Source organism: Salvelinus namaycush, chromosome 18 (assembly GCF_016432855.1).
Source record: "Salvelinus namaycush isolate Seneca chromosome 18, SaNama_1.0, whole genome shotgun sequence".
Taxonomy (NCBI): Eukaryota; Metazoa; Chordata; class Actinopteri; order Salmoniformes; family Salmonidae; genus Salvelinus; species Salvelinus namaycush.
In genome coordinates, this window is record NC_052324.1 from 40,624,974 (window position 1) to 40,644,219 (window position 19,246).

A 19,246-nucleotide genomic window follows, 5' to 3' on the forward strand; every position below is an offset into this window, starting at 1 on the left:
AAAATGGCACAAACCTGTCTATATAAGGATCCACAGCTGACAGTGCATGTCAGAGCAAAAACCAATCCATGAGGTCGAAGGAATTGTCCGTAGAGCTCTGAGGCAGGATTGTGTCGAGGTACAGATGTGGGGAAGGGAACCAAAAAATGTCCGCAGCATTGAAGGTTCCCAAGAACACAGTGGACTCCATCATTTTTAAATGGAAGAAGTTTGGAACCACCAAGACTCTTCCTAGAGCTGGCTGCCCGGCCAAACTGACCAATCGGGGGAGAAGGGCCTTGGTCAGGGAGGTGATCAAGAACACGATGGTCTCTTTGACAGAGCTCCAGAGTTCCTCTGTGGAGATGGGAGAACCTTCCAGAAGGACAACCATCTCTGCAGCACTCCACCAATCAGGCCTTTATGGTAGAGTGGCCAGACCAAAGCCACTCCTCATTAAAAGGCACATGACACCCTGCTTGGAGTTTTCCAAAAGGACTCTCAGACCATGAGAAACAAGATTCTCTGGTCTGATGAAACCAACATTGAACTCTTTGGCCTGAATGCCAAGCGTCACGTCTGGAGGAAACCTGGCACCATCCCTACAGTGAAGCGTGGTGGCAGTATCATGCTGTGGGGATGTTTTTCAGCGGCAGGGACAGGTAGAATAGTCAGGATCGAGGGAAAGATGAACGGAGTAAAGTACACAGAGATCCTCCAGAGCTCTCAGGACCTCAGACTGGGGTGAAGGTTCCAACAGGACAATGACCCTAAGCACACAGCCAAGACAACGCAGGAGTGGCTTCGGGGACAAGTCTCTGAATGTCCTTGAGTGGCCCAGCCAGAGCCCGGACTTGAATCCGATCTAACATATCTGGAGAGACCTGTTATTATGGTCTATTGTGTGTAAATTGATGAGGGAAAAAAACTATTTAATACATTTTAGAATAAGGCTGTAATGTAACAAAATGTCAAGGGAAAAAGTCTGAATACTTTCCAAATGCACTGTAGCTGCCATATCTGTAGAATATCAAAAAGTGTCAGCATACTCCTTAGACAGCAGATCATTAATATCAGTATGCATGTCATACATACTGCAATAGGAACTAAATCCAAGAGAATAGAACAGTCTTATCCATTTGTTTATTGAAATCCATGTGTGTATTAAAAAACGATCTAAATTCTCCAAAGTTCTTTAGCCTGTCACTTTAATAATTCAATGTTTAATTAAATTAAATAAAAATAGGCATTCAACTTGTAGCCGTTACAATTTAGGCTATCATTTAGGGTGATGGTGTCTGGCAGAATCGTTTAGAACTCTGTGTTTTATAGCTGGTTATAGCCAAGACTTAATCAGCATTTAGTTTTGTCTCATTTATTGATATGGATATAGTCTCTTGAGGGATGGGGTTGTGCAAAGCAAATGGCTATAACAAGCCTCCATACAGAGTGGAGTTTGCAAATGCAACGGTCAAAAGGCCTAGTATAAGACCTACAGTCTGTGCTCCTAAATACTGGAACAAGTGTGATTCATTAGGTTACATGATCACCACAGTAGCCCCACTCAGATATAAAAATAAATTATGAAATTATATGGCCATTAAATAGCACAACAGCATGGCATATTTAGATAGTGGAATAGGCCTAGCCTAAATCATATTTACTTTCTGTTTTGCAGCTCAGACGGTTTTTCTAGACAAGGGTCTTCTGTGTCTTTATAGTGGTATTCTCACAAGTCATTTGCTGAATGCCTAAGCCTATACTAAGCCCAAGCTTAGTGGTATAACGTCGTTATCGAATGCCGTTTTAAAACAAGCTTTAGACTTTTATTTTGGAAACGAAACCCGGAAGCTGCAGAGCACCTCTAACGTCTGGGCTAGAGATGCTTGATTGACTAGCTACGTTCGGTCCATGTCCTTTGCAGATGACACATTCCTGACAAAAGCTTGTATGTATAAAACATATCTGTAACCGAGTAAAGGGAGATGTAAAGTAAGAATTGAACGTGTAAATATTAATTCAAAGTCGTAACATTTGTACGTTTACGTTTCATGTTTCACGCATGACTTTTCTTACGATCCTAACAATTTCCGTATGGATTTTCTTACGATCCTAACGATACCTACGTTCAACCTTTGGCAGCTATCTGGCTCCATACGGTACGACTTGCAGTGTGGTAGCAGAGAAAACAGTCAATGATTTGGGTAGCTGGAGCCTTTGACAATTTTGTTGTTTGAGAGCTGCGCGCTCTCTCTCTGCTCGACAGATTATAGTCTATGTGTGCAGCACATGTGAAAAATAATCGATGTATGAACAAACAGCTTCGGGAATCCTTCTGGTTTTTTAAATCAATTATATAACCTAGATCAAAAATAGCATTATTACAATATACTTTTCACTGGCCCAAGCGGGCGACTGACGGGGATGATCGACTGGTCTGGAGGGTTTCCAGCGGGCAGCCCTGTTTATCGAGCCTTGCTGACATCGGTTAGTATTTTTTTATTGCGTATTTTATGTTCTGAAGAGCATATGAGAAAATGTCTAACTACCAATTCTTGAAAATTATAATTTTTATTTCATTGTCATGGTTGTAAAATGCCAAAAATTCAGAGAAAAGCTTAAGAAAATACAGTATGTAAAAGAAAAGTGAAATCCTATGAAATATCATTGTTAATTGTAAACCGGTCTAAAAGAAAGTATGCCATATGGGCCCATTCTATTGATCTACAACAGCTTAGGTCTCTTCGCCTCACTGCTCCCCTTTGCAGGTCTCTTCAACGTAGCGGCAGTGGTCTTCTTTGCAGTGCTCTTTGCCGCAGTGCTCTCCTTTGCAGTGCTCTTCGCCACAGTGGCAGTGGTCTTCTTTGCAGTGCTCTTTGCCGCAGTGTTCTCCTTTGCAGTGCTCTTTGCCGCAGTGTTCTCCTTTGCAGTGCTCTTCACCGCAGTGCTCTTCACCGCAGTGCTCTTCGCCGCAGTGCCCTTTGCCGCTGGTATCTCCTTGGCAGGTCTCTTCAGCACAATGCCAGTGCTCTCCTTTGCAGTGCTCTTTGCCGCAGTGCTCTTTGCCGCAGTGCTCTCCTTTGCAGTGCTCTTTGCCGCAGTGCTCTCCTTTGCAGTGCTCTTTGCCGCAGTGCTCTCCTTTGCAGTGCTCTCCTTTGCAGTGCTCTTTGCCGCAGTGCTCTCCTTTGCAGTGCTCTCCTTTGCAGTGCTCTTCACAGCAATGCTCTTCACAGCAATGCTCTTCTTTGCAGTGCTCCTATCCGCTGTCGAGAGATGTACATGAGCAGATTTATGAATATGTCAACAAACAAAGTCTAATGTATGATTTTCTGTCAGTTTAGAAAAACTTACACCACTGATTAATGTCTACTTTACTTGACTGACTTCATCAGGAAAGAGATTGATGAGGGAAATCCCTGTGGAATGGTACTGCTTGACCTACAGAAGGCCTTTGATACAGCTAACCACTGTCTCCTAATCTCCAAACTGGAGGCACTAGGGTTAAGCAGTATCCCTCTAGGCTGGGTAAAGTTCTACTTGTCAGGTAGGGAGCAAGTGGTAGAGGTTAATTGTTCACTGTCTCAGGAAAGACCAATGAGTTGTGGCGTTCCGCAGGGGAGTGTGCTTGGGACTCTACTGTTTTTACTGTATATAAACAATATGAAAGATGCTTATTCGTTCCCTCTTTTCCTTTATGCGGATGACTCTACACTTCTGGTGTCTCATAAAAGTAAAACTATGTTGGAGAGCATACTTACCACAGAGCTTACTAACATTAGCAAATGGCTTGGAGATAATAAGCTATCTCTGCAATTATTTTTGGGTCCAGACTTAAATTGTGTAGGTCGTCTGAAAGCAGAATGCAGTTAGGGGGTGAGGTGCTGACTACTAAAACCTCTGTTAGCTACCTGGGATGTATCCTTGATGAAATCTTGGGAGGTGTGAGAATGTCCACTAAAGTGCTAGGGAAGGTTAATGACTGGACTATGTTTTTGGCTAGAAAGTCCAAGCTGCTTGATAAGGACTGCTAGCCACCGCCCTCATTCAATGCTATTTTGACTACGCTAGTACTTCCTGGTTTGGGGGCTTATTTAAGCTTCTGAAGGGGAAGCTCCAGATAGCCCAGAATAAGCTGATCAGGGTAGTATTGAAGGGGAGTCCACGTACCCACATAGAGCTGCTTTCAGAAACTCAACTGGCTGCCTGTTGAGGCTAGGGTGTTCCAGGTCTGGTTTACACGAGTATTTATGGTTCTGTGCCCAGATATCTAACCAATTACTTTCCCCATGTTAGGGATGCACACAATCACAGCACCAGATCAGGTGTAATGCTGGGAAAGGTACTGTCTTGTATACTGGAGCCTCAGAGTGGAATGAGTTGCCTCTGCCCATAAAAACAACGTCCTCTCTGGGCAGCTTTAAAAATAGAGTAAAAACACTGTTTGATGTCTTCTGTGTTTATTTGAATGTACCTTACGATGTAACTGCAATGATGAGAGAGATATTCTTCTTCTTTGTTTTTATGTTTTATTATCTCTCTGTCATACTGTGTTCAACCGTGTTGGATCTTGCCTAGTCATCTTGTTTCAAGAGGACCACAATGGAAATAAGTCCCAGACTTTATTGTGTGTTTTCCTCCATAATTTAACAATGGAAATAAGTCACAGACTGTATTGTGCGTTATCCTCGATCATGTGCATATATGGCTTTTCAAGTTTTATGTGTGATTGTTTTTTTTAATGGTCAAATGAATCAACTAAACTAAGTCACTCCTTTGCAGTGGTCTTGTTATCATTTAAAATTAAACCTGTAACAAAAACAACAATATTTCCTGGCAGCCATACAGTGCCTATAGAGAATCTACACCCCCGTGTAAGAAAATGGGATTAAAATGGATTTAATTGTCATATCTTGTCAACTATCTACAAAAAATACTCTGTAATGTCAAAGTGGAAAAAAATATAAAAATATAATTCTTTTTAGATTAAGGAGGAAGAAAACACTAATATACCTGGATTAGATAAGTATTCACCCTCCTGAGTCAATAAATGTTAGAATCACCTCTGGCAGCGACTACAGCGGTGAGTCTTCTTGGGTAAGTCTCATGTGCTTTGCACACTTGTATTGTGCAATATTTGGCCATTATTCTTTAAAAAAAGGTTAAGGGGTTGAGGATCATGGCTAGACCGAAATGTTCAAGTCTGGTCATAGATTTTCAAACAGATTGAAGTCAAAACTTGACCACTCAGGAACATTCACTGTCTTCTTGGTAAGCAACTCCAGTGCAGATTTGACTTCATGTTATAGGTTATTGTCCTGCTGGAAGGTGAATTCAGCATCTCCCAATGTCTGGTGTAAAGCAGACTGAAGCAGGTTTTACTCTAGGATTTTGCCTGTGCTTAGCTCCATCTAATTTCTTTTCATCCTGAAAAACTCCTCAGTCTTTGCCGATTTTAAGCATAACCATGCCATGATGCAGCCCCCACCACCATGCTTTAACAATATGGAGGCAGTTACTCAGTGATGTGTTGTGTTGGATTTGCCCCAAAAACATAAGGCTTTGCATTTAAGGCCAAAAAGTGTATTCCTTTGACATGGTTTTTTGCAGTATTACTTTAGAGCCTTCTTGACACATTTGGATGTTGAAATATTTTTATTCTATATATTTGTATTCTTCTTTTCACTCTGTCATTTAGGTCATTATTGTGGAGTCACTACAATATTGTTGATCCATCCTCAGTTGTCTCCCATCACATTGAACTCTAACTGTTTTAAAATCACCAATGGCCTCATGGTGACATCCATAAGCAGTTTACTTCCTGTTCTGCAGCCCAGTTCAGAAGGAGTACTGCATATTTAATGTGTCTGGGTGGTTTAATAAATCATCCACATCATAATTATGAACTTGACCATACTTAAAGATATATTCAATGTCAGATTTGTTATTGTCATCTACCAAATCACTGTTCTTCTTTATGAGGCTTTCAAATAGCTCCCTGGTCTTTGTAGTTTAATCTGTGCTTGAAATTCAATACTTAACTGAGGGAGCTTACAGATATTATATTTATGGAGGACAGAGGAAGGGGAAGTCATTAAAAAAGAATTCAACCCCTATTCACACAGCGATATATCATATAACATATGTGATTTGTTAAGCCAAATTTGACTGAGTTACAGTTCATAAGGAAATCAGTCAATTGAAATAAATAAATTTGGCCCTAATCTATGGAAGACGATCCGACAGCTGAAGAAGCCGGATGTGGAGGTCCTAGGCTTGAGTGGTTACACATGGTCTGAGGTTGTTAGGCCGGTTGAACGTACTGCCAAATTGTCTAAAACGGCATTGGTGGAGGCTTATGGTAGAGAAATTAACATTAAATTCTCTGGCAACAGCTCTGGTGACATTCCTGCAGTTAGCATGCCAATTGCACGCTACCTCAAAACTTGAGACATCTGTGACATTGTGTTGTGACATTTTAGAGTGACCTTTTACTGTCCTCAGCACAAGGTGCACCTGTGTAACAATCATGCTGTTTAATCTGCTTCTTGATATGCCACACCTGTCAGGTGGATGGATTATCTTGGCAATTATCTGATGTTGATCTTAGGCTTGTGTGCGGCTGCTCGGCAATGGAAACCCATTTCATGAAACAGTTATTGTGCTGACGATACTTCCAGAGGCAGTTTGGAACTCGGTAGAGTGTTGCAACTGAGAAAAGGTGATTTTTACGCAATACGCGCTTCAGCACTCGGCGGTCCCGTTCTGTGAGCTTGTTGTGTGGCCTTCCACTTCACGGCTGAGCCGTTGTTGCTCCTACACGTTTCCACTTAACAATAAAAACACTTACAGTTGACCGGGGAAGCTCTACCAGGGCAGTAATTTGTGGGAAAAGTGGCATCCTATGACGGTGACACGTTGAAAGTCACTGAGCTCTTCAGTAAGGCCATTCTACTCCCAATGTTTGTCTATGGAGATTGCATGGCTGTGTGATATATTTTATTCGCCTGTCAGCAACGGGTGTGGCTGAAATAGCCGATTCCACTAATTTGAAGGGGTGTCCAGATACTTTTGTATATATATACACACTACCTGTCAAAAGTTTTAGAACACCTACTCATTCAAGGGGTTTTCTTTATTTTTTACTATTTTCTACATTGTAGAATAATAGTGAAGATATCAAAACTATTAACTAACACATATGAAATGTAGTAACCAAAAAAGTGTTTAACAAATCTAAATATATTTTATATTTGAGATTCTTCAAATAGCCACCCTTTGCCTTGATGACAGCTTTGCACACGCTAGGCATTCTCTCAACCAGCTTCATGAGGTAGTCACCTGGAATGCATCTCAATTAATTAGGTGTGCCAAGGCACTCTTCATATAATTAATTAAAATGCCTTTATTAGTATGGCATGTTCAATAGAAACAAAGTTGTTTAAAAACCGACGCGTTTCGGCTGCATGGCCTTCGTCAGGGAGTACAGAAAAAGGAGAATACAATGTCCTCTTTTGAAAGGCTTTTCCAATTAGCCCTAATTAGAAAAGGGAGTGGTTACCAAATTGGACACACCTAGTAAGCAATAATATACACATGAAAAGGTGAAATACTGTAGCTATGTTATCATGAGCATACAACTCCAAGCTAGAAGCATCAGAACACCCAGAGAGGCAGTTCCAACCCTAACCATGACTGGGAGAAGTGTCCAGAACAAGAAAGCAATATATTCCACAGTACACTAGACCACAGCAAAACATGAACAACAGAATATATTGCTTTCTTGTTCTGCCTCCAGGCTGTGTAAGGACTATTTGAACACAAAGGAGAGTGATGGAGTGGTGCATCAGATAACCTGGCCTCAACAATCCCCCAACCTCAACCAAATTCAGATGGTTTGGGATGAGTCGGACCTCAGAGTGAAGGAAAAGCAGCCAACAAGTGCTCAGCATATGTGGGAACCCCTTCAAGACTGTTGGAAAAGCATTCCAGGTGAAGCTGGTTGAGAGAATGCCAAGAGTGTGCAAAGCTGTCATCAATGCAAAGGGTGGCTACTTTGAAGAATCTCAAATCTCAAATATATTTTGATTTGTTTAACACTTTTTTCGTTACCATATGATTCCATGAGTTGTTTCATAGTTCTGTCTTCATTACTATTCTACAATGTAGAAATTAGTAATAATAAAGAAAAACCCTTGAATGAGTAGGTGTTCTAAAACTTTTGACCGGTAGTGTGTGTGTGTGTGTGTGTTTTGATGTCTTCACTATCATTCTACAATGTAGAAAATAGTAAAAAAAACCTGGAATGAGTTGCTGTGTCCAAACTTTTGACTGGTACTATATATATATATATATATATATATATATATATATATATATATATTAAGAAAATGGTTAATTGACCACAAAACGAGTATTTTGAAATTGTCATCTCAGTCTCCAGACTTGAACCTCATTGAAAACATGTGGTTTGAACTGAAGAGGACACGTCCTTAAACGCAGATGAAGAACATCACAGATCTGGAAATATTATCTATGGAGGAACGGTCTAAGATCTCTCCCAATGTGTTCTCCAATCTCATAAAACACTTTAGAAAAAGGCTCTGTGCCATTACCCTTGCAAGGTGACGTATTGAACAGGGTGCCAATAATTTAATGAACTGTACATACACACGTTAAAGATGATGCATGTTTCTATCTATGATCCGGTCCCAGTATAATGTGGCAGTCATGTTCAGCTATCATTTTCATCATAGGTGTCTGACCTGTAATTTGTAAATTCTATTTTACCTCCTTTGAGAATGTTTGCCTTTGTCTTCAACTTGTCAGCAAGTTTATTCTGGTGCATGTCCTTCAGGATATTAATTGTAACACCCAGAGCCCCATTCTCTCTGTATTTGTTCACCATCAGCTCCACGGTATTCTCCCTGCTTGTGTCGCGATCCAACTCGCTTCTACTGATGGGCTCATAGCCACGCCTCTGGTGCTTGATCAGGAGCCACTGGAATCTCTTCATCTCGTCACTCGTCACCTCATCCAGAGTGTTAACCAACACCTGCTCCATCGTTGATGATCACTGCCATGGACAAAAGAATCAGACACCTATATCATCAACTCCCTTTTCATCTGCTGTAAAATAATAATGATCACTGCTGTACTAACAGCCTGAGTAAGGGCTTGGTTGAAAGAGTGAAACTTTATCATCTACAAACAACACCATGTGAATTTGGGAGGTAGGTACAGTAGGCCAATGACTGTCAATGCATCTGCCTGTAATAGGGGAAACTCAGGTCTAGAAAGCGCAACAGAAGGTATGCTACAATAAATCAGGTTTAATACAATACGAGTTGTAACAAGGGAACAACAAGCCACATCGGAACATTTAGCTGAAATGTATTTGTATTTATTATGGATCCATTAGTTCCTGCCAAGGCAGCAACTACTCTTCCTGGGGTTTATTATGGTTCCCCATTAGGTCCTGCCAAGGCAGCAGCTACTCTTCCTGGGGTTTATTATGGTTCCCCATTAGGTCCTGCCAAGGCAGCAACTACTCTTCCTGGGGTTTATTATGGTTCCCCATTAGGTCCTGCCAAGGCAGCAACTACTCTTCCTGGGGTTTATTATGGTTCCCCATTAGGTCCTGCCAAGGCAGCAACTACTCTTCCTGGGGTTTATTATGGTTCCCCATTAGGTCCTGCCAAGGCAACAACTACTCTTCCTGGGGTTTATTATGGTTCCCCATTAGGTCCTGCCAAGGCAGCAACTACTCTTCCTGGGGTCCAGCAAAATGAAGGCAATTCTACATTTTAAAAAACTTTACAATATATTCACAACAGATTTCAGATATTAAGTGTGTGCCCTCTGCTGGCGGAAATAAACAACGCACAGAGGTGCGGAAGGCTGCCCAAATTAGGCAGCAGGGGTACTCCGACGCGTTGCTGTATTGCGCTCTGGACACCGCATCTAAGATATGGTTTTCGATGACAGCAGTGCAATGAGGAATGAGGAACGCAATTAGTCCGACCGATAAATTGTAAAGACGGCCATGTTGGCGTGGTAGTAGGGTAAGCCTATGCTTCAGGAACAGCCCGGCATTACAACATCAACTTTTTCCTCTAAGTTAGCAGGCTATGTTAATTATAGTCCATAAAATATGAGTTAGACTAGATATTAGTCCTTATACCGTTATTTAAAGCTAGAATCCTAGGAAGATGTATCATTTTGTTATCTGCATCTTACGGGACCATAGTTGTTGTGGATGGCTGGTGACAAACGTAAATGTGTATTTTAACCCAATAAATGGGTGAAATGAAGAAGTGTAAGCTGCCTATCAATCATTGTCATTGCGCCCAGTGGACAGCAAGTGAACAATGTGCTCTTGCAACATCTGCAGAGTACGGATAAAAGCATATGGAACAAAAGTTTGAGGGAGTTCCTCTCTTCTAAACTCCTCCGTGGTATTGTGCGCCATCATGTCAACAACTACTTTAATTTAAGAAGACCACGAGTGGGGCTTTTATTGCTCAATCTAATTTGTGCTAATAAAAAATTTAATAAAAAATCCATAGGCCTGACACATGTTGAAACTTGCACACTTTTGATAAACTTAAAGGGATAATCTGTAGTTTCTGCCTTCAATTGTGTATTATATGTATATATAAACGCATTGATTCTTGAAGAATATTAATTATAAATGTTTCATGAGCTTAGTTCAACTGTCGTAGCCCATCAGAACCCAAAATATAAGCTTGTTTTACTCCAATGTTTGTAAACATTGTAAATGTAAACAACAGTTGTATAACCTCAAAAAACATGGTTAAAACTACAATTTTGATATGGTGGATGGTCAGTCCTTGCATCCATAGTTCTCTCACATCACTGTGGAGGAGTTTTGGCCCACTCTTGCATGCAGAACTGCTTTACTCAAGAGACATGTGTGGGTGTCGAAGCATTCACTGCTCATTTCAAGTTCTGCCACAACATCTCAATTGGAATTTGGTCTGTACTTTGATTAGGCCACTCCTTGCTTTTTAGCCATTTTCATGTAGACTTGATTAGCTGCTGCCAAGCCATTCTTCCTGGGTCCAAACACATTAACCTCTACAGTATCAAATTATCAGTTTCAGGCACCAACCTCATGCTGTGAAAGAATTGGAAAAAATTGTCTATCAACAATGACAATCCACCGGGATCTGACAACTTGGATGGAAAATTACTGAGGATAATAACCGGATGATATTGCCACTCCTTTTTGCCATATCTTTAAATGTAAGCCTACTAGAAAGTGTGTGCCCTCAGGCCTGGAGGGAAGCTAAAAGTAAGGGAAAAAAGCCTAAGAAGCACAGCGTTTACACAAATGACTGATGATTGGCTGAGAGAAATTGCTGATAAAAAGATTTTGGGTGCTGTTTTGCTACACGTCTGTGAGGCTTTTGACATTATCGATCATAGTCTGCTGATGGAAAAACACGTGTTATGGCTTTACACACCCTTCTATATTGTGGATAAAGAGTTACCTGTCTAACAGAACACATACAGTTGAAGTCGGATGTTTACATACACTTAGGTTGGAGTCATTAAAACGAGTTTTTCAACCACTCCACAAATTTCTTGTTAATTAACAAACTATAGTTTTGGCAAGTCGGTTAGGACATCTACTTTGTGCATGACATAAGAACATTTTTCCAACAATTGTTTACAGACAGATTATTTCACTTATAATCCACTGTATCACAATTTCAGTGACTCAGAAGTTTACATACACTAAGTTGACTGTGCCTTTAAACAGCTTGGAAAATTCTAGAAAATGATGTCATGGCTTTAGAAGCTTCTGATAAGCTATTTGACATCATTTGAGTCAATTGGAGGTGTACCTGTGGATGTATTTCAAGGCCTACCTTCAAACTCAGTGCCTCTTTGCTTGACATCATGGGAAAATCTAAAGAAATCAGACAAAAATTGTAGACTTCCACAAGTCTGGTTCATCCTTCCAAACGCCTGAATGTTCATGTTCATCACGTTCATCTGTACAGTCAATAGTACGCAAGTATAAACACCATGGGACCACTCAGCCGTCATACCGCTCAGGAAGGAGACACGTTCTGTCTCCTAGAGATTAACGTACATTGGTGCGAAAAGTGCAAATCAATCCCAGAACAACAGCAAAGGACCTTGTGAAGATGCTGGAGGAAACAGGTACAAAAGTATCTATATCCACAGTAAATCGAGTCCTATGTCAACATAACCTGAAAGGTCGCTCAGCATGGAAGAAGCCACTGCTCCAAAACTGCCATAAAAAAGCCAGACTACGGTTTGCAACTGCACATGGGGACAAAGATCATACTTTTTGGAGAAATGTCCTCTGGTCTGATGAAACAAAAATAGAACTGTTTGGCCATAATGACCATCATTATGTTTGGAAGAAAAAGGGGGAGGCTTGCAAGCCAAAGAACACCATCCCAACTGTGAAGCACAGGGGTAGCAGCATCATGTTGTGGGGGTGCTTCCCTGCAGGAGCACTTCACAAAATAGATGGCATCATGAGATTGGAAAATTATGTGGATATATTGAAGCAACATCTCAAGACATCAGTCAGGAAGTTAAAGCTTGGTCGCAAATGGGTCTTCCAAATGGACAATGACCCCAAGCATACTTCCAAAGTTGTGGCTTAAGGACAACAAAGTCAAAGTATTGGAGTGGCCATCACAAAGCCCTGACCTCAATCCTATAGAAAATTTGTGGGCAGAATTGAAAAAAGCGTGTGTGAGCAAGGAGGCCTACAAACTTGACTCAGTTACACCAGCTCTGTCAGGAGGAATGGGCCAAAATTCACCCAACTTATTGTGGGAAGCTTGTGGAAGGCTACCCAAAACGTTTGACCCAAGTTAAACAATTTAAAGGCAATGGTACCAAATATTAATTGAGTGTATGTAAACTTCTGACCCACTGGGAATGTGATGAAAGAAATAGAAGCTGAAATAAATAATTCTCTCTACTATTATTCTGACATTTTACATTCTTAAAATAAAGTGGTGATCCTAACTGACCTAAGACAGGGAATCTTTACTCTGATTAAATGTCAGGAATTGAAGTGAAAAACCGAGTTTAAATGTATTTGGCTAAGGTGTATGTAAACTTCCGACTTCAACTGTAGGGTGTTCTTTAATGGAAGCCTCTCCAACATAATCCAGGTAGAATCAGGAATTCCCCCAGTGCAGCTCTCTAGGCCACTTACTTCTTTTTCAATCTTTACTAATGAATTGCTACAAGCTTTGAGTAAAGCCAGTGTGTCTGTGTATACAGATGACTCAACACGATAGACTTCAGCTACAATAGTGAGTGAAATCACTGCAACACCTAACAAAGAGCTGCAGTTAGTTTTAGAATGGTTGGCAAGGAATAAGTTAGTCCTCAATATAAAAAAAACTAAAAGCATTGGACAAATCATTCACTAAACCCTAAACCTCAACTAAATATTGCAATAAATAATGTGGAAATTGAGCACGTTGAGGTGACTATACTGCTTGGAGTAACCCTGGATTGTAAACTGTCATGGTCAAAACATACTGATACAACAATAGCTAAGATGGGGAGAAGTCTGTCCATAATAAAGCGCTGCTCTGCCTTTTTAACAACACTATCAACAGGCCCTAGTTTTGTCGCACCTGGCAACTCTGTGGTCCAACTCATCCCAAACCATCTCAATTGGGATGAGGTCGGGTGATTGTTGAGGCCAGGTCATCTGATGCAGCACTCCATCACTCTCCTTCTTGGTCAAATAGCCCTTACACAGCCTGGAGGTGTGTTGGGTCATTGTTCTGTTGAAAAACAAATGATAGTCCCACTAAGCGCAAACCAGATGTGATGGCGTATCGCTGCAGAATGATGTGGTAGCCATGCTGGTTAAGCGTGCCTTGAATTCTAAATAAATCACCAGCAAAGCACCCCCACATCGTCGCCCCTCCTCCTCCATGCCTCAAGGTGGGAACCACACATGCGGAGATCATCCGTTCACATACTCTGCGCCTCATGAAGACACGGCAGTTGGAACCAGAAATCTCAAATTTGGACTCATCAGACCTAAGGGCAGATTTCCACCGGTCTAATGTCCATTGCTCGTGTTTCTTGGCCCGAGCAAATCTCTTCTTATTATTGGTGTCCTTTAGTATTTGTTTCTTTGCAGCAATTCGACCTTGAAGGCCTGATTCAGACAGTCTCTTCTGAACAGTTGATGTTGAGATGTGTCCGTTACTTGAACTCTGTGAAGCATTTATTTGGTCTGAGATTTCTGAGGCTGGTAACCTCTAATGAACTTATCCTCTTTAGCAGAGTTAACTCTGGGTCTTCCTTTCCTGTGGCGGTCCTCACGAGAGCCAGTTTAATCATAGTGCTTGCAACTGCACTTGAAGAAACTTTGAAAGTTCAAACATTTTCCAGATTGACTGACCTTCACGTCTTAAAGTAATGATGGACTGTTGTTTCTCTTTGCTTATTTGAGTTGTTCTTGACTTGGTCTTTTACCAAATAGGGCTATCTTCTGTATACCACCACTACCTTGTCACAACACAACTGATTGGCTCAAACACATTAAGATGGAATGAAATTCCACAAATTAACTTTTAACAAGGCACACCTGTTAATTGAAATGCATTCCAGGTGACTACCTCATGAAGCTGGGTGGCAGGTAGCCTAGCGATTAGAGTGTTGGACTAGTAACCCAAAGGTTGCAAGATCGAATCCCCGAGCTGACACATTTAAAATTTGTTGTTCTGCTCCTGAACAAGGCAGTTAACCCACTGTTCCTAGGCCGTCATTGAAAATAAGAAATTATTCTTAACTGACTTGCCTAGTTAAATAAATAGAAAAAGCTGGTTGAGAGAATGCCAAGTGTGTGCAAAGCTTTCGAGGCATAGGGTGGCTACTTCGAAGAATCTCCAATATATTTTGATTTGTTTAACACTTTTTTGGTTACTACATAATTCTATATGTGTTATTTCATAGTTTTGATGTCTTCACTATTATTCTACAATGTAAAGAAAAACCCTTGAATGAGTAGGTGTGTCCAAACTTGTGACTGGTACTGTATATATATATAAAGTATATACAGTGCATTCGGAAAGTATTCAGACACCTTCACTTTTCCACATTTTGTTACAATACATTATCATTCTAAAATTAACTAAAATGTTTTTTTCCCTCATCAATCTACACACAATACCCCATAATGACAAAGCAAAAACAGGTTTTTAGACATTTGTGCAAATGTATGAAATATCATATTTACATAAGTATTCAGACCCTTTACTCAGTACTTTGTTGAAGCACCTTTGGCATCGATTACAGGCTTGAGTCTTCTTGGGTATGATGCTACAAGCTTGGCACACCTGTATTTGGTGAGTTTCTCCCATTCTTCTCTGCAGATTCTCTCAAGCTCTGTCAGGTTGGATGGGGAGCATCGCTGCACAGCTATTTCAAGGTCTCTCCAGGGATGTTCGATCAGGTTCAAGTCCGGGCTCTAGCTGGGCCACTCAAGGACATTCAGAGACTTGTCACGAAACTACTCCTGCGTTGTCTTGGCTTTGTACTTGATCGTCAGGTCGTTGTCCGTTGTCTTCTTCACCGTAGTCTGAGATCCTGAGCACTGAAGCAGGTTTTCATCAAGGATCTCGCTGTACTTTGCTCTGTTCATCTTTCCCTCAATCCTGACTAGTCCCCCAGTCCCTGCCGCTGAAAAACATCCCCACAGCATGATGCTGCCACCACCATGCTTCACGTTAAGGATGGTATTGGCCAGGTGATGAGCGGTGCCTGGTGTCCTCCAGAAGTGACGCTTGGCATTCAGGCCAAAGAGTTCAATGTTGGTTTCATCAGACCAGAGAATCTTGTTTCTCATGGTCTGAGAGTACTTTAGTACAAACTCCAAGCAGGCTTTCATGTGCCTTTTACTGAAGACTGGCTTCCGTCTGGCCACTCTACCATAATCTTTTTAATGTTTTTATTTAACCTGGCAAATATGTTAACAAATTCTTATTTACAATGATGGCCTACCCCAGCCAAACCTTAACCCGTACGACGCTGGGCCAATTTTGCGCCGCCCTTTGGGACAAGGCCAGTTGTGATACAGCCTGGAATCAAACCAGGGTCTGTTGTGACGCCTCTAGCACTGAGATGCAGTGCCTTAGACCGCTGCGCCACTTGGGAGCCCATAAAAGCCTGATTGGTGGAGTGCTGCCGAGATGGTTGTACTTCTGGAAGGTTCTCCCATCTTCACAGAGGAACTCTGGAGCTCTGTCATTTTGGCCAGGTGGCCAGCTCAAGGAAGAGTCTTGGTGTTTCGAAACTTCTTCAATTTAAGAGTGATGGAGGCCACTGTGTTTTTGGGGACCTTCAATGCTGCAGAAATGTTTTCGTACCCTACCCCCTCGACACAATCCTGTCTCGGAGCTCCATGGACAATTCATCCAACCTCATGGCTTAGTTTTTGCTCTGACATCAATCAAATTGTCGAAACATCTCAAGGATGATCAATGGAAACATGATGCACCTGAGCTCAATTTCGAGGCTCATAGTGAAGGGTCTGAATACTTATGTAAATAAGGTATTTCTGTTTTCGCTTATTATTATTATGGGTTATTGTGTGTATATTGATGAGGGACATATTTCACTTAATCCATTTTAGAATAAGGCTGTAACAGTAACAAAATGTGGAAGAGGTCCATTTTGCCTTTGCAGCCTGCCCATCTAGTGGAAATCACTCAGTTCTGCCTCAAGGACAAGACTCATCCCAATAAACGTCAACCTGCTTAGAGTCATTAGAAGACAAAAATGAATATTACCAATTGAATGACCTCTATTGCAGGATAAATCAATGAGTTTATAGCTGGCCATAAATGGATGTTACATTTTACTTCATGAGTTGGTTATGCAAGCTTCTCCTAACCCATTGCTTTCTACTACAGATAATAATACGATTAGGCTATATCTTTACATTAAAAACATGAGTCTGTCAGATTTCCATTCATTCCAATGAATTTCAAATCAAATCAAATTGTATTTGTCACATAGACATGGTTATCAGATGTTAATGCGAGTGTAGCGAAATGCTTGCTTGAATTTAATACCCCTTGATCGTCAAGAATAGGACTTGGAAATATATAAATATAGATTAGCCAAATTGTTATAACTGAGCATAACCCCAAAACGAATGACTAATTAGACTACCATGTTGTTTATCATTGTGTTGTCATAGAGGACTAATTGGGCTCGTTGCTTCGAGTTGAAATGGAAATGCTGCGCTCATGGAATGGCATGCTTTGAGCACAACAGAAAAGTGTTATTTGCACGTGAAAAATGAATGCAATACGCTGCGTTTGCTGTAGGCCTATTGTTTCCGTTTTTGTTGGTGACAGTTTGAAATCTCGACAATTTGCAGCTCTTTAGTTAAGTCTATAAAAGTGCGCGAGTTTGAGCATGTGTCCATTAGGCCTGAGGATTCTTTATTTTTTAATCAGCACAAATTAGATTGAGCAATAAAAGCCCCGCTCGTGGTCTTCTTAAATTTGACAATTTTTTGACAGTATGGCGCACAATACCACAGCGGAGTTTATAAGCGAGGAACTCATAGGACGGGGTCCGCATAACGCAGGTGCTGCAAGAACGCATGTTTCACTCTATCCACTGGGGCGTATTCATTACGCCGATTCTGTTGCAAAACGTTTTTTAAACCGAAGCAAACGGGACGAAACGGGGAGGGACCTACCTGAATGTGTCCAATAGAAACTATCGCTTTGCTCTATTTGCTTCCGTTTGGTTTTTAAAAGAGTAACGGTTTCTGTAAAAAAAAAACATTGCTTGATAGGCAGTTTAAACTACTTAAATTCAACCATTATTGGTTTAAAATACGCATATACATTTGTGAACAGCAATCCACAACAACCACAATCCATAAGGTTCAAATAGTTAAATGAGATAGCTGCAGTGTGATTAACATCAATGCGCTATGTAGACCAGATATCAACAATAAATTCTAACCGTATCGCCCGTAGGCTACATAATTGCTGTCGTCCTTGTTGTAGTAGCGGCAGCGGATCATCACGGTTGAGGATTTACATGTAACTGATTACGAAAAGACGGTAACTGTAATCCATTACGTTCCCAGCAACAATATAGTAATCAGATTACAGATATAATTTATTTTGAAAAACTTTATGATTACTTCTAAGCTACATTTTTTTTTATTCAGGAAGGGTTTTTGTGAGAGAAAAAAGTATTCGACACCTTTCTGTTTTCATGACATTAAAATAAGCATTGAAAAAAGGTGCAAATGTACATTTGTTCCGACCACAAATCACAGACCACTATGATGACACACCAAATACGTTTGGTGGAACGCGGGAAAAGAACAGGAATAGGCGGGAAAAGAACAGGAATAGGCTTTTGTAGGCTACAATCCACAAGCTATGTCTTAGATTCGTGCGACTTTCGACATCCAAAGATGATCCAATTTGAATAAACGCTTGGAAGTAAGTACAACGTTAAATCCACAATGATTCAGTGATAATTCTTCGGATGTTCTGTGCAGTGCGTACCGCTTATAAAAAATGGAAGTGTGAAAGATATACAGGCTTGCACACAATCTACAGCCTACATACATTCATATTTTTTTTAACATTTTCCTCAACGTTAGCTGGATATGGTCATTATAGCCCATAAAATACAAGTTAGATATTAGTCTTCATACCGTTTTTAAAGAGATTCTAAAAAGTGGAGAGACGGTCGTGTAGCCTGGTGCGCGTCAGCAAAGTGCAAACCTTTATGTAAATACGTTAAAAAAAATGTAATCTTTGTTTTTACTCAATGTATAGCCTAACTAATAGTACACCACGAAATAAGATCGAGTTAGTGCTTTAGTAGGTTTCTTACCTTCAAGAAATTATAACCAGGATGCTGTAGGCTCAACACGTGTTCTTTGCTTTGGCTTTCATCCGTAATCTATGTTATATAAAGGCATTGAAAGCAGCCACGCCTATCATGTCTGGGCACATCATCATCTGAAATCAAACTTTATCTATATAGTACATTTTTTACTTCAATTGCATTTCAAGGTACTTCACAAATATAATAATAAAAGGTGAGAAAGATAAAACACAAAACGGTTCACGAATACAAATTCAGAGATGATCGTCTTGGGAAGTTATGAATCAAAGGGAATCACATTCAGCATCAAATGCTTTGTAAGCACTGTAACCTCAAGCAGCAGGCGTAGAAAAGA

At 40.7% G+C, this 19,246-nt stretch overlaps 1 protein-coding gene across 1 annotated transcript; it reads right to left on the reverse strand.

Moving 5' to 3' along the window:
- Positions 1-2,540: 2,540 nt before the first annotated feature.
- Positions 2,541-18,953, reverse strand: LOC120062818 (DNA topoisomerase 1-like). The gene is made up of 3 exons (XM_039012892.1): positions 18,898-18,953; positions 8,767-9,052; positions 2,541-3,242 (listed from the first exon to the last, which is right to left on the reverse strand). Exons 2-3 carry the CDS (start codon positions 9,038-9,040, stop codon positions 2,704-2,706), a joined length of 813 nt encoding a protein of 270 aa, XP_038868820.1. The 5' UTR covers positions 9,041-9,052; positions 18,898-18,953; the 3' UTR covers positions 2,541-2,703.
- Between the last annotated feature and the right edge of the window lie 293 nt (positions 18,954-19,246).

What these genes read in the sequence shown, in the direction of transcription:
- LOC120062818 (XM_039012892.1), bottom strand. Translation starts at nt 9,040, where the DNA reads ATGGAGCAGGTGTTGGTTAACACTCTGGATGAGGTGACGAGTGACGAG. An exon ending in GGCAAACATTCTCAAAGGAG is followed by an intron (nt 3,243 to 8,766) that starts GTAAAATAGAAT and finishes ATCTCTCGACAG; the next exon opens with CGGATAGGAGCACTGCAAAG.